The sequence below is a fragment of the Artemia sp. Qi Xiang Cuo genome, chromosome 3, assembly GCF_049724085.1.
Source record: "Artemia sp. Qi Xiang Cuo chromosome 3, ASM4972408v1, whole genome shotgun sequence".
Taxonomy (NCBI): Eukaryota; Metazoa; Arthropoda; class Branchiopoda; order Anostraca; family Artemiidae; genus Artemia; species Artemia sp. Qi Xiang Cuo.
In genome coordinates this window covers 14,544,254-14,571,885 of record NC_142796.1, presented here as the reverse complement: position 1 = coordinate 14,571,885, position 27,632 = coordinate 14,544,254, and the positions used below count along the sequence as shown (strand labels likewise).

Sequence of the window (27,632 nt, the reverse complement as noted above, 5' to 3'; positions counted from 1 at the left end):
ACATGAGACTACACACTTCTTCAAAGCTTTTCGGGGTTTCATACATGCATGCGCGGCACACAAATGACTCTTATGGCAGTTGTGCTTAGCAGCAATTATCAAGCGAGAATGTCTCTTAAACATGACTGAAACTGAGTTTGCATCGTCTTTAGAGTGTTTTCCACAGTTGAATTTTTCTTTAGAAGAATAGAGAGATGATTCTGCGAACGAAGATTAGAATATTGGAAGCTAAAATGATGACAAAGATCAAGCATGGTTCTGAAGCTTGGGTAACACAAAAGAGGTGGGGAGGATTTGTTAGATGTTTTTCAGAGAAATTGTCTTTGGGTTGTTTGTGTTCCTATTTGACTGACCATATCTCAAACAATAAGCAGAACGAAATATATGGTTCAATCTCGCTTTCTTGGGCCATAATCAATCAATCAATCATTTTATTAATACTAAACTCTATTACAAACGTAAAGAAAAATTATTTGGCCCAAGAAGCTTGGCTTGTCGTGGGCCTTACAACACAATAATAAAGCACTAAAACAACCATAAATATTACTCTAAATCAAACAATATATATGAGATAAAGATTAAATAGAATAAACACTACCATACAGTAAAAAAAAAACTATAACAATAACGATATATAAGGGAAAAACACAAAAAGGAGAAACACAAGGAAAAGAGAAAACAGGAAAAATAAACGAAGGAGAGAGAAATTACTAAACTGGAAAGACACGATGAATAACTGCCTTTGCAGACAGAAATAACGGAAGATCCGGTGGGACTGAATTCCATAATTGAATTGATTTATAAACGGGAGACCTGTGGGCTGCTGTAGATGAACGTTTGGGCAAAATAAGTCTACGAGAAGAACTACGTAAAAAAGTAGAGTACCTACCTGAGCCTGTCCGTGAAAAAAATTGCTACAGAGGCGGTGGAAGTGTACCTAGAAAAGCAGAATGCATTAAATAAAGATTACTTTTACCCACAATACGATCCAGCGGAGATATTCCAGTATCATTATAAAGATCAGAGGAAGGGTAAAGCCGAGGGAGAAGAAAAGAGAGAGATTCATGTCCTTCGGACAGGTGGTATAGATAAAGGATTATAAATTGCCAAAGATCGTCCTTGTCAGTCAACTATCTGTGGCCAAACGAAAAACAGAGCGTTCCTTAGTGGTTTGGGAGGAGATCGTCAGAAAATATTCAAGAGAAATTGGAACTTCTTGAGTGGCTATAAAGAGGGAGGCTTTGAATAGATTGGGAAGGAGGAAGAGCGCGCGTAGCTGTGTTTTGTTCGGGTGGCTTGGTGCTGTAATGGGTTGTTAGTAATATCATTGCATTGGTTGTATTTGCGCAAAAACCAATAAGATTGGTCATTGGCAACTCATTATCCAGTGAACACTAAATGACAATATCATATATCCCTTTCACCTAATAATCTTTGAATTTGATTAAGTCGATTAGATCAACTTCCAAATCTAAGGCTTACAAAAACAGAAAAAAACATACACTAGCTGTTTGATATTGCTGAATATTATTCTAATGAAATTGATTTGATATTGCTGAATATTATAGATGAATATTATGCTTGTGTTAAATAGAATGGATATTTCTTGAGAATGTCCATTGTGGACTTTCTCGGCTGATTGTAATACTACATAATTAGGTTGTAGACATGTCAGAGGAACTATTGTCCATTATAATAAGCATTCAGTTGTTTGATAATCAACAAGCTCAACACTCAACTACTCATTACTTAATGAATTAATGGATGTATCTAATGTATATTTTTTTCTATTCGAATTCGAATGCAATGGGTTTTTTTATCGACTGCATAAAAATATAGAAATATAGACCTTTGAGGCGTGTAATGTTGAAAATATAATCCTTCCTTTGAGTCTCCTATGTCCTGGATACCTCGATTCTTAATACCACAGATCTTTAGTCATGCTAATTATACCTGAAAAATCCCACTTCCCCTGTCAGAAAAATCTCTCCCACCCCAATACCAAGAAATTCTTCAAAAGGGATAGATCCATCGAAGTTGAAATTTCGACGGGTCTAAGATAGTAATTTATGGGGCAAATCGACAGCCATCACCAGCACAGCGCCAATAGACCTTTCCACAAATTAAATGAAAACAGTTTTTCCAAACGGAAGTGAATTGCGAAACTCTTTTAAAATGAGCAGAAGATACTCAGTATAAAAGGAGGACTGCCCCTCCGCAGTAACCTGCTCTTGACGCTAAGATTTTAGGGTGCTTTAAAATACTTTTTTACTCCAATTCAACCACCCTTGTATTTAAGCAGTCAATCTTGGGGTGGGACAAAAAGTCAAACTTTAGAATAAAGAACGAAGGATGGAATAGAAGCAACCCTGCTCGTTTCCAGAATGATTTTTCCACTTTTTAAATTGTCATGTCGCTATTTACTTTAATTAATGTAAGGAACAAACAGGATGTGGGCAAACTATAAAAAACCTACGATCTTATATCCTATGCCTTATAAAAACCTAAACATTACTTGCACCTTACTTAAAATAATCCTTATTTCGAGTTGGGGTTTTTATTTGTCATAAAATCAGAAAAAGTAGAAGAAAGGAAATTACTATTTTAACCAAGATCAATGAAAATATCAAATTAAATCCAAATTGATAGTTTAACATATATTGATATTCATTCCTTAAAGACTCGGCGATTTTTTATTTATTAACGGTATAAAAGAGAAAACGTTTAAAATGTGTTTTGTTTTCAGTAAAGTACAAATGACGTTTTCAGTGGCTTCATTAAGAGGGGGGGGCTGGTTGGGGCTATAGCCACATCCTGATTTTACAAGGGGCCCCAAATTGGCTCTCACAATTTCTGTCAATTTGATTGGAAGAGTGAAAAAAAAATTGTGTAAAAAAGTCTTCTCAATTAAAACAAAGCCGTTTCTAATATAGCTGTACTTCATAACAATATACTATGGGCTTCATTCCCAAATATATTTATTTATTATTCCCATTTCGTATGTTGCGACACATTTTTACTGCCTTGTTGTTACAGCCATGGTGACGAACTTTCATTACAGTAAAGTAATTGACCCAGGATCTACAATAAAATTATACATGTCGTTTACGTGATTCTGGAACAGTGGCCTCCTCTATATATACGTATTATGTACTCTATATTTCTTTGAGTCTGTTTAAGAATATGTTCTGAATCTTTTCTGAGTCATGTGTGACTCAGGTCTTTTCTGCTCCTGGACTTGGTAAATAAAACATCATTTGTTACAACGGCAGACTTTTTGTGATCCTAGCAGCCATTGACGTATTATTGTTAATAAACGCCATACCGTATGGGGTTTCGAAAGTTCCTGTTGCTCTTTCTTCTTTGTCTCCAGTCAATACCTTAAATTTTAAATTTGGTTTGATTCAAAATGGTTATTTCACGAATTTTGTTTCTCGATTTGTCTTGGAATTTAGCTTCCTGAATTTTGAAAAAAATCAAAGTGGGAATTTCTGACCAATAATTTTTTTTAATTTCAGGAAAGATAAGAAAGACAAGAAAATCATATTATGTAAAAGGACAATTCAAAGAATCGATGAAAATCTTGAAGGACGGTGCTTAATCTTACACGCAAAAGATCATAACAAAACGACAATATGAAAAGGGGCAAGATTTGTTAATAAGAGAGTTAAAAAGATATTTTACCAACAATCAAAGACAAATATTTTGATTTCACAAACAAAAGGCTTTTCAACGGAGGGGGGGGGGCCTAGCTTGAGCCAACTTATAAAAGAAGGTGAGAACAAAATGAAAAAATATAACAAATAAGAGCTATACAAGAACAACCTGAGCATTGAAAGAAAAACTCAGACCTATCAGTTGATGTCAATTCATGAAAATTTAAGATGGGGGAAGGGGAATTTACTGTTCAACAACGCCCAGAAGGAGATGAAATGTTTTGTTTATTTTTCTGTGAAAATACCTAACCCGTGTCATTAGCGTCCATTTTCCAGGTGGGCAAGTCTGTATTATAGCAATTGCACCGCACGCAATTTACATTAACCGCCATGCTCATAGACTCAACCTTGCGTTGGGTAGTTCCATTCAGAACTTGAGATGAATGGCATTTTCCTTCTCCACTCTTCAAGAGCTGTACTGTTTTATCGCAAATAGCAGTAAACCCTATCGACTGTTTGCTAATGCTCAAAATGCCACTGGCACAACTATTCATCAGCTGGAGAAATCATTTACTACAGATGGGCATACCGAAATAGATCGGCGAATGAAGAACTGAATAGATACAACTTTTTTGGCCGTGTTTATCAATTACCAAAAGGTCTAGTGATGGGGAATCGGCAGCTTAGGCCCACGAACTCACCACCAGACTTTAGACATTAGAATTTATATTTGTATTCCATCTAGCGGAAAAAAATTGTACCACGAACTCTCTCTGAGCAGCTGCAGGAGGTAGACCTAGTTTTCTCTAAAGCTACTCTTCTTGTTGCAGGTACGCGAGATAAAATTATAGACATGCGAACTGACGATGGTTTTGATGAAATCTTTCATAAATTAAGAGAATTTTCTTGTGAGTGCAGTCTTACTGAAGACCTTTTGCGAAATTCTCACAATTCTGATTCTTCATGTAAAAGACCAAAGCGTGCAAAGCAAGTAGCTTTTTGCTTATGTAGTTTTCTAACCTTGTGGACTTTGGGAAAAACAATCTTGCTGAAGTGAAAGAACCAACTAAAAACGATGTAAGAAGGGATCATTTTCTCGTGACAGACAGGTTGTGCTCCAAGTTTGAAAGTCGCTTCATGAATGCTCTTCCACCGTTAGAGTAGATCTCTGCGTTAGATGTCGATTCGGCGCACTTTATTAATATTAGTCGACTAGTTAGTGTAGCAGCGCATTAAAAAGAAGGTTATATTGACACAACTCTGGTGGCCTTGCTAATGGATCTTGTGAGAGAAATACAGACTCACTAGCCAATAAGCCAAAAAGATTTCTTTGAGCTTCGCGATTGTCTGGAGGCTATGGCAAGTGCGTATTCTATATAAGAACAATGTTGGCACAATGTACTATTTATTTTTTTTTCCTTTAGAGCAGGGCACTTCATATGAAAGGGGTTGTCGTAGAAACTTCAAAAGGGACTCATTCGATTGGAAATTGAGAGTTCTAATAACCTTTTTAATAGTCGAAAGTGATTGGAGGGCAACTAGCCCCTCCCCCCCCACGCCCATTATTCCCCCAAACACATCCAATCAAAATTTTGAGATAGCCATTTTTTTCAGCATAGTTGATTTCCACATAGAAAATATGTTTTTGAGGAGGACACTCCCCCAAAACCCTCAGGGCAAGGGTTTTAATTTATGCCCTGGGGGCATATAAGGTTTTTATAGAATGCGTTGTCGTAGAAACTTCAAAACAGGCTCATTCGATTGGAAATTCGAAGGGCTAGTTTCCTTTTTTAATAGTCGAAAGCGATTGGAGGGCAACTAGACCCCCCCCCACGCGTATCATTCCCCCAGACACAAACAATCATAATTTTGAGATAGACATTTTTTTTCATCGTAGTTGATTTCCAGATAGAAAATATATTTTTGAGGAGGAAACTCCCCCATAGCCCTCAGGGCAAGGTTTGTAAGTTATACCCTGCATTTAAGGTTTTTATAGAAGGCGTTGTCGTAGAAACTTAAAAAAGGCTCATTCAATTGGAAATTCAAAGGGCTAGTGCCGTTTTCAATAGTCGAAAGTGATTGGAGGGCAACTATTCCCCCCCACGCCCAACAGTCCCCCTAACAATTCCACTGAACATTTGGAGAGAGCCATTTTGTTCAGCGCGGTTGATTTCTAGAAAGAAAATATGTTTTTGAGGAGGACACTCCCCCACAACCCTCTGGGCAAAGGCTTTAAGTTATGTCCTGAGGGCATATAAGAACGATGTTGGCACAATGTACCATGTATTATTTTTTTTTCCTTTAGAGCAGGGCACTTCATTTGGAAGGGGTCGTCGTAGAAACTTCAAAAGGGGCTCATTCGATTGGAAATTAAGAGTTCTAGTACCCTTTTTAATAATCGAAAGTGATTGGTGGGCAAGTAGCCCCCCCCCCCCCCAACGCCCATCATTCCCCAAAACACATCCAATCAAAATTTTGAGATAGCTATTTTGTTCAGTGTAGTTGATTTCCAGATAGAAACTGTGTTTGTGAGGAGGACACTCCCCAAAAACCCTCAGGGCAAGGGTTTTAAGTTATGCCGTGGGGGCATATAAGGTTTTTATAGAAGGCGTTGTCGTAAAAACTTCAAAACAGGCTCATTTGATTAGAAATTCAAAGGGCTAGTATCCTTTTTAATAGTCGAAAGTGAATGGAGGGCAACTGCCCCCCCCACGCCCATCATTTCCCCAAACACATCCAATCAAAATTGTGATATAGCCATTTTTTTCAGCGTAGTTGATTTACAGATACAAAATATGTTTTTGAGGAGGACACTCCCCCACAACCCTCCGGGCAAGGGTTTTAAGTTTTGCCCTGGGGGCATATAAGGGTTTTATTGAAGGCGCTGTCGTAGAAACATTCAATTGGAAATTCAAAGGGCTAGTGCCCTTTTTAATAGTCGAAAGTGATTGGAGGGCAACTAGACCACCCTCCCCCCCCCCCCACACGCCCATCATTTCTCCAAACACATCCAATCAAAATTTTGAGATAGCCATATTGTTCAGCGTAGTTGATTTCCAGATAGAAAATATATTTTTGAGGAGAACACTCCCCCACAACCCTTGGGGCAGGGGTTTCAGGTTATGCCCTGAGGGCATAAAAGAACGATGTTGGCACAATGTACTATTTATTATTTTTTTCCCTTAGAGCAGGGCACTTCATATGGAAGGGGTCGTCGTAGAAACTTCAAAAGGAGCTCATACGATTGGAAATTTGAGAGTTCTAGTGCCCTTTTTAATAGTCGAAAGTGATTGGAGGGCAACTATCCCCCCCTCTCACTCCCATCATTCCCCCAACCACATCCAATCAAAATTTTGAGATAGTCATTTTTCTCAGCGTAGTTTATTTCCAGAGAGAAAATATGTTTTTGAGGAGGACACTCCCCCATAACTCTCAGGGCAAGGGTTTTAAGTTATGCCCTGGGGCCTATAAGGTTTTTTATAGAAGGCGTTGTCGTAGAGACTTTAAAATAGACTCATTCGACTGGAAATTCGAAGGGCTAGTACCCTTTTTAATATTTGAAAGTGATTGGAGGGCAACTAGCCCCCCCGCCATTCATTCCCCCAAACACATCCAATAAAAATTTTGAGATAACCATTTTATTCAGCATATTTGATTTCCACATAGAAAATATGTTTTGGAGGAGGACACTCCAAAACATTTTATTCAACGTAGTTGAAAGTTTTGGAAATTATGTCTTTGAGGATGACAACCCCTCCCCCTATAGCCCTCAGAGTAAGGGATGTAAGTTATGCCCTGGGGCATATAAAGTTTTTATTGAAAGCGTTGTCGTAGAAACTTCAACAAAGGGCTCATTCGATTGAAAATTGAAAGGGCTAGTGCCTTTTTTAATAGTTGAAAGTGATTGGATAGCGACTAACACACATCTCACGCCCACCATTTTCCAAAACAAATCAAATCAAAATTTTGAGATATCCATTTTGTTCAACGTAGTTGAACGTTCTGGAAATTAGGTCTTTTAGTATGATAACCCCCTCAGAGCCCTCAGTGCAAGGGTTGTAAGTTATGCCCTGAGGGCATATAAGGTTTATATAGAAAGTTGCTGTATAAATCATAGGCAGCACGATCGCGCTGCTTAAGTAAAGAACGGGGACACTCGAGAACGAGACAAGAAACGGGGACTAAGTAAAGAGGAGGACACTCCCCCACAACCCTCAAGGCAAGGGTAAAATTGCAATGTTCCGAGTGTCAAAGGGGACTACTGTAACATTTATTTTGTAAAACAAAACTAACGTTTGGACTTTTTAAAAACTTGTTGCTCAAATTGGGTGCTCACGTGGTCCCAATTCACGAAAATGAGGGGGAGGAAAGATTGTTTTTCGTATTTAAATGGAGATGGAAAAATTTAATTTGTAAGATATCGAGGGGGGGATGTTTTTTAGATAAAATGCAAAATAAATACTCTTGAAATCTGGGGGTGGTGCTCCCCTAGATTTTCATCTTCAAGCGTTTATGCTTTTACAAACTGCTTTTATATGCTTTTTTGCCTCTATGCAAAAAAGCAGGTTTTGGGAAATAGTCCAGTCTGGATTGAAAACCAATCAAAATTACATTTAAAAAACAAGTGTTTTCTCGAATTAGAGTGTTCTAAGGGAATTTTTTAGGCGAAATCGTTTGCAAGAATTTTTCTGAGGGTCAGAGGAACTGTCCGGGAGTAATTTCCCGAGATTGGGAAAGCATTTCATCCGTGAGAATCTTCCAAGGAGGAATTTTTCTTGGTGGAATTTCTATGAAGAGGGAGGCGGGTTTCTTGGCATAATTTAAAAAATGATCAGAAATTAAAAAAAGAAGTACCTTAAGTACATAATTTCCTATGCTAAGTGGATAATTACGTTAAATTAGGGATAACCTCTGACACCTAAACAAGTTCTTTCACATTTGGGCAATGTATATTCAACAATTAAAAATGTGGAATGGAGAATATGGATCTGATCAGACATAAAAGGCTTATTAGGGAAATATATATATATATATATATATATATATATATATATATATATATATATATATATATATATATATATATATATATATATATATATATATATATATATATATATATATATATATATATATATATATATATATATATATATATAATTTTTCTGATGACGGCCACTGCATAAACTATGTGACCGAAATATCTAGAGATTATTTTGCCGTTGTTCACTATTTAATAAAAGGATTTTCTCTATTGAACTTTTATTTTTATGTTAAGAAGGGAATAGAGCCACAATTAGTCATAAGAAAAGAGTACTTTCACCTGGTATTTTTAGTTTTTCCCCACAACCTTTATTTATTTTTGTTAACCCTTATTTAATTTTGAAAACAAGGTTTTTAAATATACTTTTTCTTAGTTTTTTCGATTTTTCTGAAATTTTTGCTTACAAAAGTAAAATCTTGGAACCCTGGGCATTGCAATGAGCTATATAAATTTCAAGTTATTCAAAAGAAAACAAAAAACAAGAAAGACTTGGAATAGCGTCACGAAAAGGCCACGAGACAAGCTGCCAAACATAGCAAACAAAAAGACTTTTGCACTGGTAAATCAGATCCATGAAACAAGATTCAGAAACTTTGGAAAAGCAAAAAAATTATAAAGCCAAGCCAAGATTCATCAACATTCCCCGTCTAGACACAAAATCCGATTGTCGATAGAACATCATTTCCACAATCTCGATTATCAGATGAACGGCATATTTATAATCCATATTATGAATTTACAATCTGATTGATCAGGAGAAAGCCCTAAAACACGATTTAGACTAAATCGCGTCAACGCGATTTAGTCTATCGTGTTTCTTTGCATTTTTTCAGTGAAATACTTAATTTGATTAGTGTAGTTCGTAAAATTAGTGCAGTGACAGGTGTTTGGTCCCAGTTTCTGACAGAAAACAATTCCAAACTTGAAAAAATGCCAAGAGACGCCAAAAACTAGATGTCGTTAATGCTTTTGCCCAACACTAGCACCAGTTTTATTCCTATAAGTTACCCGTAGTAATGGGGTTGCTTATTAACAATCGAGTAACAAGCTCTTTTAGTTACATTACTTATTCTTAATCTTGTTGCAAACCATACCCTTTTTATTGAGAAAAATAATTCTTTATAAATAATTACTGAAACAATAGTTCTATTTCAACTTCTTTTTTTAGGTTCTCTTTCATAAGGCTTTTCTTTTTTACAGTCTTGTTGACATCTGCTTATAAATATTTTTATTCTCATTTCTGCACTAGGGAGGGTTGAGCAGAGGTCTCAACCAAAATATTTGTATTTTACTCTTTCTTTACTGGCAATGATTTATATCTCCGTTTTGATTATTATTTCCTTGTTTAAAATTTATTATTTTTTTTCAAAACTTAATTTTAATGATTTTTTTCATGATTTTTTTTTATGTATTACTGACAAGGCTACGTTAAAAAAAAATCCATGGCTTAGACTGTGCTCTAATTATAAGTATAGGTTCCTGGATTATTGGGGTTGGTCTGAACCCTAATTGACACCTAGTCTCCACCATATTCCTTCTTACCAAGTTGCATAGTAGAATCCCTTGCTGAAAAACCAACACGAACAACATGGGTATTCAATTTAGCACCCACATGCCTTGTGTTTTGAGGGAGAAAATGTATTTCCTTGAAACGAGAATGTATTTTCTTTGGTAATCTTCACTTGGAATGCAATCTTTCCTTTGACAACACCGTAAGTACACCGTGCACCAGCCCACATATAACCAAAAACATCAACCGAAAATGTTGAGGCTTTATTGAGATTTTCCTTTTCAATGGCCAAGTGCAGGTCACTGTTATCTGGAAAACAAAAATTATTATTTTAACTACAATTGAAATTTTGATGAATATAAATCAAATAAAAAATAATTATACACTAAAAGATCTATAAATCTAAGAAGTTGAAACAAGTTAAAAATTTTATTCAACATTAAATAAACCATTAATTACAACTAGAATGATTTAAAATACAATAGATAACAACATTAGCTTTATGGAAACACAAGCATGAATATATACAAAAAACATGAATGTATAGATCCACTGCAAAAAGCACCACATCAAGGTTAATTCAGTTCTGTAGTGGGGCAGTGGGTTTGACCTCAGCTTGGTTTTACAGGACCCAGATATCGAGCACACTGCAGATTTATTCTTCAATCGTAATTTTGGGCTCTTGACTCAGTAACTCATCCCACAACCTGTACGCTATCAGGGAAGTGGTATTTCAAAATGCCCTGGGTTTCCTATATTTTCCTTATCTGACTAACTACAGGTTTTCATAACTATATAGTTTGAAACTACGCAGTTTTGTATTTTTAATTTAATTATTTAATATAATTGATCCTATTACAGTACTCCCTCCATTAAGAAGAGCCGCCCCGTCTCTCGAAATCTGACTTTCAAAAGAAATTCTAGCACTTGAATAAACAGCTTCACTTCAGTCTTGATGTGCAGGGTATCATTTTCTTGTATTGGAGTAACACACTGCAGGGCTGATGTAAGTAAGTAAGTACGACGGCACTAGACCCTGAACATCCAAACCAGCGGTGCTGAGTTTCGTGACCCTTTAGTCAGGATGTGCAATAAGAGGTTGGGGACCAGCCATCCTGTGCTTTCGCAAACCCTTTCAGCTTACCTTCCCCAGATTTCTCCAGGGTACCCATTTAGAGCTGGGTACACTCTGGCTGAGCTTACAGAGTCACGTTACTAACCCCCGTCCCAAACCAAATAAACGGCCACACCATGAATCGAACGCGTTCCCCTCGGACAAAGGATTCGCAACCCAGAGCGCCAACCACTTAGCCAGGATGGCCGATGCAAGAACTTTAGTAGTAAAAAAGCGTCATTAATCCGATACAAAACATTCAATGGTTAATTCATTTAAGTAGACATAAATAAAATAAAAGAAATTTCTTTTCAACCCAAAGCAATAATCCATATCAATGCTTAAAATGAGCAGCAATTATCCTGCAAACCGAAGGTTTTCTAGCTGTGGTACAGGTACTACTGGTGGTAGTAATGGCTACAAACCGCTGCAATTTTGTAGGTATAACAATCTAGTTCATACCAATACAGTATTTGGTCATAAAACGGTCCATAAGTAAACATAATATTGACTTGATGGTAAGACGGCTAGCCTTATTGATCATGTTATTGTAAACTGAAGATTGGCAGGATCGATAAAAGATACTAGGGCATATAGGAGTGCTGTTATTGATGCTAAAAGTAAAGATAACCATCTATTGGTGTACAGGTTTAATTTAAAGCTGAAAATTCAGAAGGGTAACTACTTTCCGGGAAGCTATAACGTTGGTATACTCCAGGATGAGAATTTGAGAGAAATTTTCCAGGAACAATAGAATACTTAACTGGTGAGTTTAAAATATGGCAATGTAGAGGACGCATAGAATGATTTTAGGAAAACAATTTGCAAAGTTGCTGATGGTGTCTTGGGAAGAAAATTAGGAACGCAGCTAGGAATATAATTGAAAGAGCTTTGTTTAATAGAGGAGAAGGGACTAGTACATGAATTATCTGAGTGATAGATCATATGAAAACAAGAAGAATGCAAATAAAGTAGAGAAAGCATTAAGATATGTACTAAGAAGGTGTGAAGTGGAGGCCATGGATAAAATTGCCGAGGATCTGGAAGTGTGGTAAATGAATTTCTTATGCACAATGGATATGAGATTAGAAATATGTTGCCAAAGATTAGGAATAGGGTTTTTGAAAAAGAGGAAGTACCTAGCGATCTTAGGAAGACCCTAATAACACCCCTTATAAGAAAGGTGATAATAATGAGTGTGGCGATTACAGACGCATTAGCCTGGTTTCTGCAGGAAGAAAATTAATGAGTTTGATGATAATTTTTAGACTTAGAGATGCTGTAGAACTACGACTCCCAATGTGGGGTGCACACCCCACCGTTCGACTAACTACACTTTAAAGCCTTAATTGTGAAAAACATTTTTCACGGGAATTACGTCACATTCATATTCGTTTAAAGAGCAAAATTGGTATTCCAATGTCGTCACACACTGTATAAAAGGTGTCGTATTCAGACAATATTTTTCATTGGTATAAAATATGCCCAGAGAACGACCCTAAAAAATATACCAAGTTAATGGCCTTTTAAGCTTTCTTCACGTGACTATACGTAAAATTTTGAATAACAACATTTAAAGTTAACTAGGGGGAGTATCAGGATTGTAGAAATGCTTAGGTGAAGCATGGCTAAAATCGGCTGGGAACCTCCTCTGCTTTACATAGTATTAAGAGAAGAAGACTGAGGTTTTAGGAAGGGTAAAGGATGTGCCGACCAAATTTTTGCTCTTAGGTTAATAATTAAGAAATCCCTGAATCATCATATACCTTTAGTCCTCAGTTTTACAGATTATGAGCAAGCATTCGATTAAGCAGATAAAAGAGCTTTAGCGAAGGTCTTTCCTTGTATGGTATTAATTAAAAAAACTTTTTCCACAAAATAAGTTTTTCAAAAAAAAGTAAAGAACTTTATTAAACCAAGAATGAACAAAAATAGAATCAAATAATCTACCAAGTATACAACTACCACAAATAAGTATCCATAAATAAATGGAATTCAAAATGAACAGAAAATAAAATAAATAACAGAGTCAGCCTCAAAACGAGCAGAAATCAATATGATTAGGGTTATAAATCCCTATGCTTTCTAAAAGCCAGAATATAATTTTTACTTTACTGAAAAAAATTCAAATGAATTTACTGAAAATAAAAAATGTGCACTGTCTGTTTAATACACATATGCTGATATTTATTCCTTAAAATCTTAATTAATTTTTGATTTCTAAAAGTTATAAAAATAAAAACATTTAAAAGAGTGTTTTTCAGGAAAGTACAAATTATATTCTGGCTTTTTAGAAAGCATAGGGATTTAGAACCCTGATCATATTAATTTCTGCTCGAATTGAGGTTGACTATGTTATTTATTTTATTTTCTGTTTGTTTTGTGTTTCATTTATTTATTGATACTGATTTGTGGTAGTTGTATGCTAGGTAGATTATTTGATTCTATTTTTGTTCATTTTTGGTTTAATGGAGTTATTTACTTTTTTTGAAAAACTGATTTCGTGGAAAAAGTTCTTTTCGTTAATTTCTGTTCGTTTTATATTGGCATAGTCTTTTTCAGGGAAATAGACTGAGCCTCTTCTAAAGCTAAACAAGCATCCCTTCCATAAAAACCTTAAATGTCCCCTAGGCATAACTTACAGCCCTTGTCCCTAGTCTCTGGGGTTTGTTTCAACCCCAAAACCCTTGTTAAATGATATTTAGACTATTTTGAATAGAATGGCTATCTCAATATTTCTATTACATGCATTTTGGGACAATACGACGTGTGAGTGAGGTGGGGGAGAGGGGAGGGGGGTAGCTGCCCTCCGATCAATTTGATTCTTAAAAAGAGCACCACAGCGTCTGATTACCAGTCTAAAGAGCCCTCTCCAAAGATTATATGACCATGCTTTCTATAAAAACCTTATATGCCCCCAGGGCATAACTTACAACCCTTGCCCTGAAGGCTGGTGGGGATTTGTTATCATCAAAGATATAATTTCCAGACCTTTCAAATACGTTGAACAAAATGGCTATCTCAAAATTTTGATTGGAAGTGTTTGGGAAAATAATGGGCGTGGGGAGGGGGTATTTGCCCTCTTATCACTTTCACTAGTCCCCTCAATTTCCAATTGAATGAGCCCTTTTTGAAGCTCCTACGGCAAAACTTTCTATAAAAAATCTTACATGCCCCAAGGGCATAACTTACGACCCTTGTCTTTAGGGCTATGGGGGGAGGGTTGTCAACCTCAAAGACATAATTTCCAGACTTTTCAACTAAGTTGAACAAAAAAAAAACATATCAAAATGTTGATCGGAAATGTTTGCGAAAATGACGGGCATGGGGGGGGGGTGATTCTCCTTATCTTTTAAAAACTTTCGACTATTAAAAAGGGCAATAGCCCTCTCAATTTTCAATCGAAAGATTCCTTTTTGAAGTTTTTACGGCAACGCTTTCTATAAAAACCTTATATGTCCCCAGGGCATAACTTAAAACCTTAGTCCTAAGGGTTGTGGGAGAGGGGTTGTCATAGTCAAAGACATAATTTCCAAACCCTTCAACCACGTTCAACAAAATGGCTATATCGGAAGTATTTGGGGAAATAATTTCTGGACTTTTCAACTACGTTGAACAAAATGGCTATCTCAAAATTTTGATTCGATGTGCTTGGAAAAATGGTAGGCGTGAGATGGGGGTTAGTTGCCCCCCAATCACTTTCGACTATTAAAAAAGGCTATAGCCCTTTCAATTTCCAATCGAATGGGCTCTTTTTGAAGTTTCTACGACAACTCTTTTTATAAAAACCTTATATGCCCCCAGGGGATAACTTACAACCATTGCCTTGAAGGATGTGGGGGGGGGGGGTTGTCATTCTCAAAGACATAATTTTAAGAACTTTCAACGACGTTGAACAAATTGGCGGTGTAAAAATTTTGATTGGATGTGGTTGATGTGCGTGAGAGGGGGGTTAATTTCCCTTCAATTGCTGCCGAATTTCAGAGTTCAAACTACCCCTTTCGATACTCAATCGATGCAGCTCTCTTCAAAGTTCCTACGACAACGCTTTCTATAAAGCCCTTATAAGCCCCCAGAGCATAGCTTATAACACTTGCCCTGAGGGCTCTGAGGGGGTTATCATCCTCAAAGACCTAATTTCCAGAAATTTCAACAACGTTGAAAAAAATGGCTGTCTCAAAATTTTGATTGGATGTGTTTGGGGAAATGGTGGGCGAGAGAGGGGGGTTAATTGCACTCCAATCACTTTCTACTATTAAAATGGGCATTAGCCATTTCAATTTCCAATCGAATGAACCCTTTTTGAAGTTTCTACGACAACGCCTTCTATTAAAACCTTATATGTCCCCAGGGCATAACTTACAACCCTTGCCCTGAGAGCTGCGGCGGAGGGGGGGTTGTCATCCTCAAAGACCTAATTTCCAGAACTTTCAACTACGTTGAACAAAATGGCTATCTCAAAATACTGATTGGATGTGTTTGGGGAAGTCGTGGGCGTGAGAGGGGGGTTAGATGCCCTCCAATCACTTTCGACTATTAAAAGGGCACTAGCCTTTTGAATTTCCAATCGGATGAGCCCTTTTTGAAGTTTCTACGATAACATTTCTATAAAAACCTTATATGCCCCCAGGACATAACTTACAAACCTTGCACTGAGGGCTGTGGGGGGAGTGTCCTCCTTGAAAACATAATTTCCATCTGGAAATCGACTATGTTGAATAAAATGGCAGTCTCAAAATTTTGATTGAATGTGTTTGAGGAAATGGTGGGCGTGGAAGGGGTGTTAGTTGTCTTCCAATTGCTTTCGACTATTAAAAGAGCACTAGCCCTTCCAATTTCCAATCTGATGAGCCCTTTTCGAAGTTTCTACGACAACTTCTTCGATACGACGTGCCCTGGTTTAAAAAAAAAGTAATAATACATTGTGCAGCGCTATTGCGCTGCCTATGATACAAGACAAATACATTAAAGTGGTTGGTGTTATGTACGAGAATAACACCGCTGCGGTTAGGTTACAAAATGAGTTTAGCATCTGGTTTCATGTTAAATCAGGAGTTAAGTAGGGTTGTGTTCTATCCCCATTTATATGCATCATTTTGATAGACTGTGTCTTCAGCAGCACAAGCAAGGTAATGGGAAAACACGGAATCAAATGGAGAAGAAAAAATCTCCTGGACTTAGATTATGCTGATGATTTAAGGATCCTCAATGAACATGCTAGCAAAGTGAACGAACTTTTAGAGGTTTTACGATTTCATGGTGCTAGAATAGGTTTGAAAATTAATGTTAAGAAGACTAAGTTGCTAAACCTAGGAATAAGTGCAGATGAAAAGGTGACGTTGGGTAGCAAGAAGACTGATCAAGTGGATAGCTTCACTTACCTAGGTAGGATTATTACTAAAGACGGTGGGAGCACTGAAGATGTCAAAAATAGACTAGCCAAAGCTTAGGGTGTTTTTTTCGAATAGGAAATAAGTCTGCAAGCCAAGATTAGAATACAGGAAGCTACAGTGATGACACTGGTCAAATACGGTTCTGAAGCATGGCCGCTCAAAAAAACGAGGAGGAGGATTTGCTAAATGTTTTCCAGAGAAATCGCCAACGGATTGTTTTGGGTACCCAACTGTCTGACCGTATTTCAAACAGAAGACTGTACAAAAGGTGTGGCTCAATTCCACTTTCTAGGGCTATAATATAAGAAAGGTCGAAATGGCTAGGGCATATTTTGCGGATGAAGGATGACAGATTGCCAAACATTGTCCTTTTTGGTCAACCGTCTAGGGCTAAACGGAAAGCAGGTCGTCCACAGTTGTGGTGGGAGGATGTGGTAAAGAAATATTAAATAGAAATAGGAATTTTTATTTCCTTTTCTTTTAGCACTGAGGACGCATTTGTGGAAGTCTTTGCCGAAATATCAGTCATTTATCATTTTAGTTTCCTTATTCACTGGCTGAAAATCACTATCTAATTTGGTTCTTAATTGTTTTTTTTCTTCTTCTTTGTTTTGTCATACTGATCCGACAGAGATTTAGCCTAAGGACGAGTGACAACAATTCTACATGTGTAATCAATCCTTTATAAGTAGCAACAATTAGCTATGAAAGAGACTAAAAAACAAATACCAGGGTCGTACAGATGGGGGAGGTAATAGGGCAGGTCCCCCTCGAAAACCTAATTTTTCACTCTATGGGAAAATCTTGTTCATTTTGTCAAATTTGTTAATGATTCCACCCCCTCCCCTTAAAAAAAAATTCTGAGTACATGCCTGACTCACAAAATCTTAGCTTATGAACAAATTTTATTTTATTTAATCTTTACTTGATCTTACTTGCATCTCTTTAAATCTTATTTAACAAATATATATATATATATATATATATATATATATATATATATATATATATATATATATATATATATATATATATATATATATATATATATATATATATATAAATATTTTAGGCTTTTGTTTTGTTTTGACATTATTCAATGTTTATTACAATCTTGCCCAATTTTCATTAACATTAATTTTTACCATTTAAAAGGCTCATATTTTACATATAAAGTATTTATATACCATACACCTCAATTTACATCATCAATATACATGAAATGAAGCTACACAATCCAACTTAGTACTGTTTATGCATACAAACATACCATACTTACTTATTCAACTAGCCTGATTACTTATCCTAAGCGTTTCACAAGACGTAAATGACATCAGAGGTTAGGAAGATTACTACTTGAAAGGGTCTGGATTAGTTGTGGATGTTCTGGATGAAAAACGGTAAAACATATGAAAATATATGCAGATAACAAAAAGAGATAGCAAAAGTGAAAAGGTGGCACACCTTCAGAGATCCCTAAATAAGCTATGTATGCACTAGAGTGCCCATGACCATTGTTGCTGCTTACCTAATTGTCCAAAAGCGTTTCAGTTGGCAGATAGCCAGACAGACAAGTATTTGTTGTTATCTTTTACAAATTACATCTGGGGAAATTAGGGTTAGCCAGATAACTCGTTTAAGGGATTCCTGACTAAACTCTGTGATTCTCACAAGTTGGAATTACAAAAGCATTGACATTTTTCAAAATGTTCAAGAGAAGCCAAAAACTGTTTTGGAAAATATGTCCCCATATCTCTATTGAGCTCCAATTGTGCCTTTCTGGCCATCTCATGGTGGGCCTTATATAGCAATCTTTGTGACTGTGAAAGAGTTATGTACTTAACACGTTTTGATCTGCAAAACTAGTCAAAATTTGGATAAAGCATATTTTGAGTGGATTATAGTGACCATTTGCATGTTGAGTTTCATCTACCACTCAGTTCTTTTGAGACATATGCTCCTTCTAGACCCAAGTGGTTCACTGAACAGAACTGGAGTCGTATTGATATATTTACTTACCAGATGCTACTTGATTCGTAGTTAGATGAGATAAGGGTTCCGTTTCATTTGCTTTCACGGGTAAAGTCTGACCGGCTTCTCGATTTGAATTGTTATTTGCTAGAATTGATCCATAGTAGGAAAACGGCTGCATCCGTTGCAGTTCCAACAGAAAAAATAAAGCTGAATACCAGTAAGAGAGGCTGGTCGGATTTTCCTGGTTTGAAGGTTGAAAAGTCTCGTCATGTGTTTTGGAGACAAATCTGGGTTGATTGTGAAAGACCACGATCAGGAAGTGTTTTAAAAATTAAGAAGTTGAGTAAACACCAATATAAAAAGAAGGTGAAGTCATGGAAAAGAAGTCTGGTTAAAGAGCTATTGCGGTAAATAAAAAAATCCTCATCAGCTATGGCGATAAGTGTCTAAACTTATCTGTTCTTCCTGTTTGCCACCTAATAGCATTGAAATAAATAGATGGTTTGAACATTTTTCTTCAATTTTTGCGGCTGATCCTCCATCATTAGAAAGTAATTTCCGGGACATTCTGATACAGCATTTTGATCGACTAAACCAATACAGTAACTGGCTTACTATTACCCCGTGATGTGTTAAATCTTTTGATCATCATCTTCCTCTAGGAAAATCGCCTGGGGCAGATGGTATTCAGCCGGAACATCTGAGATATGGTACCCCTAGACTGTTTAGTCACATAACTTTATTGTTCCAAGCAATAGTATTGCAACAGTCTGTCCCACAAGGTCCCTAAGGATTGTTCTCTGTACAGGTCCATCACTATTTGTTCAGTTCTAGCAAAGTTAGTGGAGAAGATACTGTGCCCTATAATGATGGCACGACCGGCTTTGGGTGACAATCAGTTCGGTTTCCAGTCTGGTCTTGGTGTTCAGAATGCACAAATGTGATTTTTATCCCAATTGTTGAAAAGTTTAAGAAACAAATAACTTCGTTATTTGTCTGCGCAATAGACATATCTAAGGGGTTTGATTATGTTCTACATTCGCAAGCAGTCCTGTCACTACTAAGGGCAGGAGTTGATCCCTTTGTCTGTAAATGTCTGTGGCAATGGTATCAAAAATCCCAAGTAAGAATTCGGTCTGCAGGACCGTTTTCTGGACCTATAGAGATACATAGAGGTGTCACACAAGGCTCAGTAATCAGCCCTGTGATATTTAACAATGCAGTATGTTCTGCGACAAAACTGATAGAAGAACTTTTGATAGAAGATTGAATTGATGCTAGCCATCTATCTTACACAGGTGATCTACTTTTGATAACTGACAATTTAGAATCTCTACAGAAAGCTATTAATGTCGTGTTGTCTGCACTTGGAGATATTGGGCTAACAATAGAGTTGTCTAAGACTGAATTCATTGTTTTTAACGACGAAACATTGCCAAATTGTGTTGTTGATGTTTGCAGGAAAACAGTTGTCCAAAAGGATAAGTTTGAGTATCTTACTTATCCTATGGGAATCCTATCAAAGCCACTAAAAATCTTTAGTAGAGTCACAATCGCTATGTTTTACACGGTAGCCGTTTTTCCCGGATTGCTTAGTATCCAATTATCCATAGCTCTGTTGTAGTGAGCTTTGAATGGGAAATAACACTAAAGTCTAGTGGTTGTGGCCTATCGCTACTACGAGGAGGAATGGCAAGAAGGAAATTACCATTTTCCTTTGCTATGTTCAAAGCGTTTACCAAAATATGTGATTCATGATTTATCGAGGATAAGTCTATGAATATCGAGGATAAAACAAAATCTATGAATAAGTCTAAATTGCAAGAAAGGGAGAAACAAATTGTATGACTCTTCCCTATATGATTGTCGTCAAATCAGTGTTACCAATTTGAGGCTTTAAGTCCTAACTACAGATAGAAAGGTCCTTGTATAGATTATTCGTTGTTCATTAGTTACAGATTATTCAAATATGTCTTATACTGGGAGATACAGCATTCTTAGGCGGTTTTACTATTTCTATGAGAAGATAAAGTAGAAGCACTGTTTAAAATGTTTATATCTAGCTTCAAAGCAATACAAAATTGAATGCAGCAAATCTTGTTAATAAAGACTTGCTATTTTCCTTCAGTAAGAACTTAACTATAAGCTATTAATGTCTATTTCTTATATCCTCAATCAGGCACATACCAAGAATTTTCTTTTTTATGGTGGGTGGGGGGGGGGGAGCTAAATCTATAACAGAACAAGCAAAAAGTGGCCAAATCTGTTTTTTTTTGTGGGACATACAGAAAAATTCACGATGTTTCAAAGGAGGGGGGGGGTACTGTCCCGAAGATCACCCTCCCAAACTGCATGAAAACTGCTCCCAAACTCCTACCAATGTAAAATTGTGACTGACGGCAGTCCGTCAGTCACATGCCTTTTATGCACCGATGCGCTTTTGCGCATTTCAAGGTAATCAGAGTGCCAAATGTATATTTGGCACCCTATAAACTATAAAGCCAAATGCATCAAATTACGCCTAATACAATTGTTCGTATTTCCCGGAATCTCTCATAGTCTAGAACAAGATTAGACCTTCGATTCAGTGCATTGCTTTACTTTGCAAATTATTGTTATCCACTATCATACGTGTACTGATTTTTTTATTATTATGAATGAGCATCGTCACCCCGAATCCATCTTAAGCTAAAAACTGCACATGTGAACCTTCCTAAAAGGCCGCTACAGTCGGTATGATTTTTATTCTATTTTTTGTTGGTGATTTAAGCAGCTCATTCATGTACTAAAGCCGCGTTTTTAAGTTCTCTTTTTTATGGATTTTTGTAAGTGCGGATAAATTTGTTTATCTTAGTGAATTAATTTAATTAATTAATTTTTAATCCTCTTTTTTATGGATTTTTGTAAATGCGGATAAATTTGTTTATCTTAGTGAATTAATTAATTTAATACAACATTCAGCATTTTTGCAGATGGGAGCTTGGAACCTCTATACTAAGGTTCTCTGATACGCTAAATCGGATGATGTGATTTTTGGGTAAAATTTGTTGACTTTTGGGAGAGTTTTTGGGGGATAGTTTTGTTTTATAAATATTTGCTTTCTTATAGTCTGCACCTGTGCCATGGAAGTCAATATTTACTTCCCTACCATTTTATGCTATTCTGTTTTGCAATATTGGTCATAATTGGGGATTTCTGATCATACTTACTGAGCTCCCCATTTACATGAAGAATATTTTTGGATTTGACATCAAGAGTGTAAGTATCTGGCTAATACTTTCATGATTTTTTTTTAAAGAAATTTGAAGGAAAATCGAAGTAAAAACATCAAACTTGTCTTCAATTTCGATTTATCATTCTGTAGACATCACTACCCAGTACAGGGTCAGTGTTATCTTTTCCTGAGTTGAAAAAATGTTCAACTTTTTGTTCAGCTTTGAAAGAAACAGAGATTTCGTTTTTTTTAACATTTTTCCAAGTTCAAATATTAATATTCAAAATATTAATATAAGAAATTACACCAATAAAAAACCGACCATTCTCTTCCCAAATATGTCGGCTATACCTCCGTGCTAAGCATTTTTTCTTTGATTTTGTCTACCCCTCTCCATTCCCATTTCTTGCCACACATCTATCAGTTTCCATGTTTTTACCACTTCTTTTAATTCGATGCTAATGTTCCTTTTAATATTTTTCCAGCTTGAACTCAAAATGTCTTTTTCTCCTGAAACATAGTTAAAGTCGCCCAATAGCAATAGCGGACCAGTTCTTAAACCAAATTCGTTCAAATTTTTTGGGTATTGCGAATATTTATTGGGAAGTCCCATATGGTTCAGAAACTCTTATGTTTTGCAGAGGTACCATATTTTTGAGACAAGTAAGAAAATGGATGAGTTGTCTACCCACTTCAAAAGCCGAAACAGAACAGTCCATGACTTTCTATTGACTAGTCTTGTGCAGTAAAATCGTGATTTTGATTTCATTTGTTTTTCTCCCTTCTATAGTTATTGCAATTTAATTTTGTAGTGTTGTGAGATTTTTTCATTCTTTTTTCTTTCGTTTTTATAACTCCTTTAAGCATTTACACTGTATTTGTATGAAGGGTTGAAATAAAATTATTATCACAATTATTATAATATTGAGAATATCTCAAGAACAAAAAGGAATATGTGCATTTTGACTAAAATAATGGATCAGGTGTGTTGGATTTTAGTAGAGTATAACTCATTTTATAATTCATTTACAACTCAAAAAATAGAATATAACTCATTTTTGACTGATATGTCACTTAACACATTTGGTATTTACACAGCTGAAGTGTTTCTTAATTTGCATCCTTTAACCTTTCAACAAAAGTATTAAAATGTGAAATATGCCCTTTGAATGTGATCAAAAAACTAAGATGAAGCCCTACTTACACCAGTCAAGGGTAACAGAAACTTTGCACATTTCTGGTTCTTTCAATGGTGTCTCATGGAAAAGAACTACGTCAGACATTGGATTCAATAGCCTCTTTGCAGCTTTTTCTTTTTTTGCTGCTATATGTGCTTTCCTTGCTGCGACATAAAGAGCTGTTTTGCTCTTAGCAGTATAATCTGTCTTAGTTTCAGTCGTTTCTTCTGTAACTCTGGCTTCATCTTCCCCTGGTTTCTCTTCTCTTCCCTCAGCCATTTCTAACTTCTGTTGAACTGTTTCATTTAGTTCAGTCATTGCCTCATTCTTGCGTGTGTAAACAACAGTTGTGCTGTCTGTAAGAGAAAAATAAATAAAACTATAAACAGCTGCAACTGGAAACTCATCTTAGTTTGTAGTTATTTGAGGTCAAGACGCAAGCCAACTCTATCTCCACCCCTGCTCTGTTTCAAGTTTCTGCTTTAGCTACCTTGTAATAACTTGTTAAGATTTTTGACATTTTGTTATAATCTCATAATGGTCTTATCTGTGACATCTCATTTATTTAAGATTAAATCTTATACAAAATGATAATTAAAACTCATTAAGATTTAGCAATGTTCAGTTAAATAGAATAACTATCTGTCCCTACCCTATTTATAGCTTCTGCTTTAGCCACTTTGTAAAAAATCCATTCAATGCTTAGGATTTTAATAATAACCTCATTGAAGCCTAATCTAAGATCTTCCTTGTTTCCCTTGGGATATTCATCTGAACTTTTCTAGGGATACAGACTTTGTGAATTCCAATAGCACATTCAAGTCAAACCTAAGCTGCTGTCACACAATATACAAATGGTTCTAGGCTGATTCCCACTGGATGTTGGTAGGGGTGCTACATAATTAAACCTACTTCCCTAGTATAGAAGATGAAGAGGTCTTTATTGCCCTTCAAGGAATTCAAACCCAAACAAAAAACTTCAGATGCTTCTTCCATTGTTTTAACTGTGGTGGAAAGCTTGAGTAACCTAGTTGTCATCAAGCTTCCCACAGCCATGTTCTTTAATCAACTTATAACAGTTAGAAAGTCCCATTAACACTAACTTCTAGAGCCAATATTAATATCTCCAATCACCTCCAAAAACATGGCAATGGGGAGATTTCCCTACTTTTTGACATCAGTGTAATATATTCTCAATGGTTGTTTATTATAGGAGCCAGAGAAACCTGGATTATCCCCACATGTCTGATCACTTGTTTATAGATAGGACCCTTCAACCCTGGAGCTGTTTTATAAGCTCTACACCATCTATGTACCTCTTGATAGTAACCCTAGGACTGGCCTTTTTGCCTTTCTCCTTAATGAATCCCAGACAACATACACCCATCTCTTGGAAGAGATCAGAGCTATAAAATGCCCCCCCCCCTCTCATCCAGTTGCCATAGGTAGACAGTGGTAGCTGTATCAGTTTCTGCCTTAAATTTAACATTTCCTTCTGTGGAGATAAAAGGTTGCTGCTTCCATCTGTGTCAGAGCATCTATTGGAAGTTTTAGGCACTCGGGCATCAGCAGCAGTACAGAATTGACTGATTTTTTGCTGCAGATTCGGAAAATACCAGCTTTAGTGTTTCATCCTATTGTAACATTGTATCATCATTGAAAGATCTCCAGGATGAGATTGGCAGTGATTTTGCTGAGTTAAAGAACTACTTCAAGGATAGTTATATGGGCCATCTAAGAGGAAACCAAAGGATCATCCCTGCTCCCAGTTCCTCCTGAGATATGGAATATCTGAAATTGATACACCCATAGCATTCTGCCAACTAACAACTTGGTGGAGGGCTGGCACACTTGGATGTAAGATTCCATAAGCTGTCACCACCCAAACTCCTGGAAGTTCTTGCATATTCCAAATTTCAACTTCATTCATTGTTTTCAAACAAAATACTTCGTCTTTTTTCAATCCTTTTTATTATATCTATGCAATAAACCTTGCAAAAAATCTTTGTCTAACTTAGCCAATGAAACTCTAGAGTTCAATGTGAATATTTCTGTACAAAAATAGGGCAATAAATTCCTACTTCCCTTAAATTTTTATTTCTGACATATCTTATTATATTAGCTTTGCTGTTTTTTTAAATTTAACTCTGAAGTAGAAATTTAGCCCATTTTTTAAAATAAATCATATATCAAACTTTACCTTGAGATATAGGCCTATATGACTTTTTCACATTGATAAAAAGTTTGGTAGGTAAATAAAGTTCAAATAGGGATAAATTGTCATGGATAGACAGTGTGGTCTTCAAAATTAGTGGGTATTTCATCACAAGTATATTTGAGAATTTACAGACAAAAAATTGAGTTATTTTTATGAAACTAACATAAAAAGTTATTATTTTTTCCAGCAAATAGTTTTGTTTGAAAACAATGTTCTTTGTTTTCACTTCAGAGAAAGTCCAATTTTGTTGCCTAATGCAACTATAACAATAGCCATCTGCATTTCAAGCTCTTTTCAAAAGCATAAAACAATTATCTGTGCAGTTAATTTTGGCTGTTAAGTTACTATTCCTTAATCAAATTTAATGAATTTTTAATAGACATTTTGTTTTTCAAATCTCACCTTTTTACAAGACTGGGAGGGGGAGCATAGAAGAAGGAGGATTACAAACCAACTCTTAATGTTTCAGAACACATAAGTTAAAATGGGGCTTTTTGTGCTTCTCAAGCTCTCCAGACTAGAAGTGGCACCAAAATTACATTTGGTGATCTCAATGGTGCCCTTTTCACGTCACTATTTCATTACTTATATGGGCCTCTGGCTCTTTTTCAGATTTCCTGAAAAAAATATATGTCATAAACTACTGGCCTATTAAGACAAGCCAACATAATAGTTATCATGCCTTAATCACCTTTATATTAAGAATTCTTTCACTATACCATTTTTGTGGGGGTAAAGTAAAGTTAACTCCTTTAAGGAATTATTTATGTTTTTTTTAAGGAACTTTCAAGTTTCTATTGTGTTTCTTTCTAAGGAGGAGTAATTCTGTATTGTTAATTCTTAGGCTACTAGAGTAGCTGAGCATTCTGTGAAAGAGTATTCAGATCCAGTAAAATTCTAGTTTAGCTACATTTTGCTATCTTGAAAAGGGGTTAGGATATGAAAATGAAACTTTCAGTGATGAATCCAGGGCCAAAAATATACTCAGAGAAGGTATTGCCAAGCTTTAATTTTAACCCTCATCTGATTTCCAAGTCTTAGAAATTTGCCAACTTGACAGGTTCATTACCAATTGGAATTTTGACATAACAATATTTTCCCTTAATTTCCAGTTTTTGGCTTCTTTTTCTCTGGTTTAAGTCTTAAAAGTGGAATCCCTGTTAATCAAATAGAATGTTAAGCCATAACAATGTTGTTCTTTCTTCTTAATTTAGGAGATGTATTTGCAGATCTTTGAAACCTCATAAATTGGGTTTGAGCAAAGTTGTGAAGCTGAAAACAGTTTTCTTGTACTTTATTTAAGCACAAGAACAATTTTACAAGGTTTCACTTTTGGTAAAATTCTAGTTTAACTACTTTTTACTATCTTGGAAATGGGTCAGGTTGGGAAAATGAAACTTTTAGGGATAGGTCTACAGATTAAAGGATGGGTAAATGTTTTGCAATTCATATTATTGACTTACAAATAAGGTGAACATACTACTCAATGCCTTTTTTTATGCTCTTTACCAATATAGTAATCATTTTTGTTGCAAATGAATTTCACCCTCACCCTATATATACTGATTCAGGGTATATATTTGCACATTACCCTATATTTCACCCTCACCCTATATATACTGATTCAGGGTATATATTTGCACATTAGGAGGTGGTGGTAAAGTTAAAACTTAGCTTACCTCTCATTTGCATCAGAAATAAATTTTAACAACACCCCCCTCCCCCTAATGTACAAAAATATACCATGAATTGATATATGTAGGGGTGGGGGTAAAATTCATTTGCAACAAAAATGATTACTATATTTCGAAATAGCATAAAAAAAGCATTGATTGGTAGCCTATGTTTACTTTATTTGTAAGTCAATAATAAGAACTGCAAAATATTTACGAAAGTGTGTTCTAAGATGGTATTTTGAAGTACCTATCTCCACTCCTCCCTCTAGATGGCAGTGACCTTTAAAAATGATTGTGTTATGAAAGTGACACCTTGCAAAACAGATCTTGGTATATTTTTACCAAATAATATTATTGACTTAGGCAACAAATAAAGTGAATATACCACTCAATGCCTTTTTTATGCTTTTTCCAAATATAATAATCATTTTTGTTGGAAATAAATTTTACCCCCACCTCTAGGCCTATATATACCAATTCAGGGTATATATTCACTAATTAGAGGTATGGGGGTAAATTTTAAACTTACCTCCCATCTACACCAAAGATACGAAAAAATTTGCTGCTCGCGACGCTTCGCGAGCGAATTTCATGATGAATTTCACCTTCATAGGTTGTGGATTTTGAGCTAGCCAGAAGACACCGTGCGTGTTCA

At 35.9% G+C, this 27,632-nt stretch overlaps 1 protein-coding gene across 5 annotated transcripts; it reads right to left on the bottom strand.

The window, feature by feature from the left end:
- Window positions 1-420: 420 nt before the first annotated feature.
- On the bottom strand, window positions 421-27,632 carry LOC148953794 (uncharacterized). 5 transcript variants are annotated; one of them, XM_089085642.1, is made up of 4 exons: window positions 27,507-27,632; window positions 23,110-23,439; window positions 10,243-10,519; window positions 421-937 (listed from the first exon to the last, which is right to left on the bottom strand). In XM_089085642.1, exons 1-3 carry the CDS (start codon window positions 27,511-27,513, stop codon window positions 10,302-10,304), a joined length of 555 nt encoding a protein of 184 aa, XP_088941768.1. In that variant the 5' UTR covers window positions 27,514-27,632; the 3' UTR covers window positions 421-937; window positions 10,243-10,301. The 5 variants fall into 5 exon arrangements, with proteins under 5 accessions (XP_088941768.1, XP_088941765.1, XP_088941767.1 ...); XM_089085639.1 differs by lacking the exon at window positions 27,507-27,632 and adding an exon at window positions 27,363-27,466; XM_089085641.1 differs by lacking the exon at window positions 27,507-27,632 and adding an exon at window positions 26,981-27,455.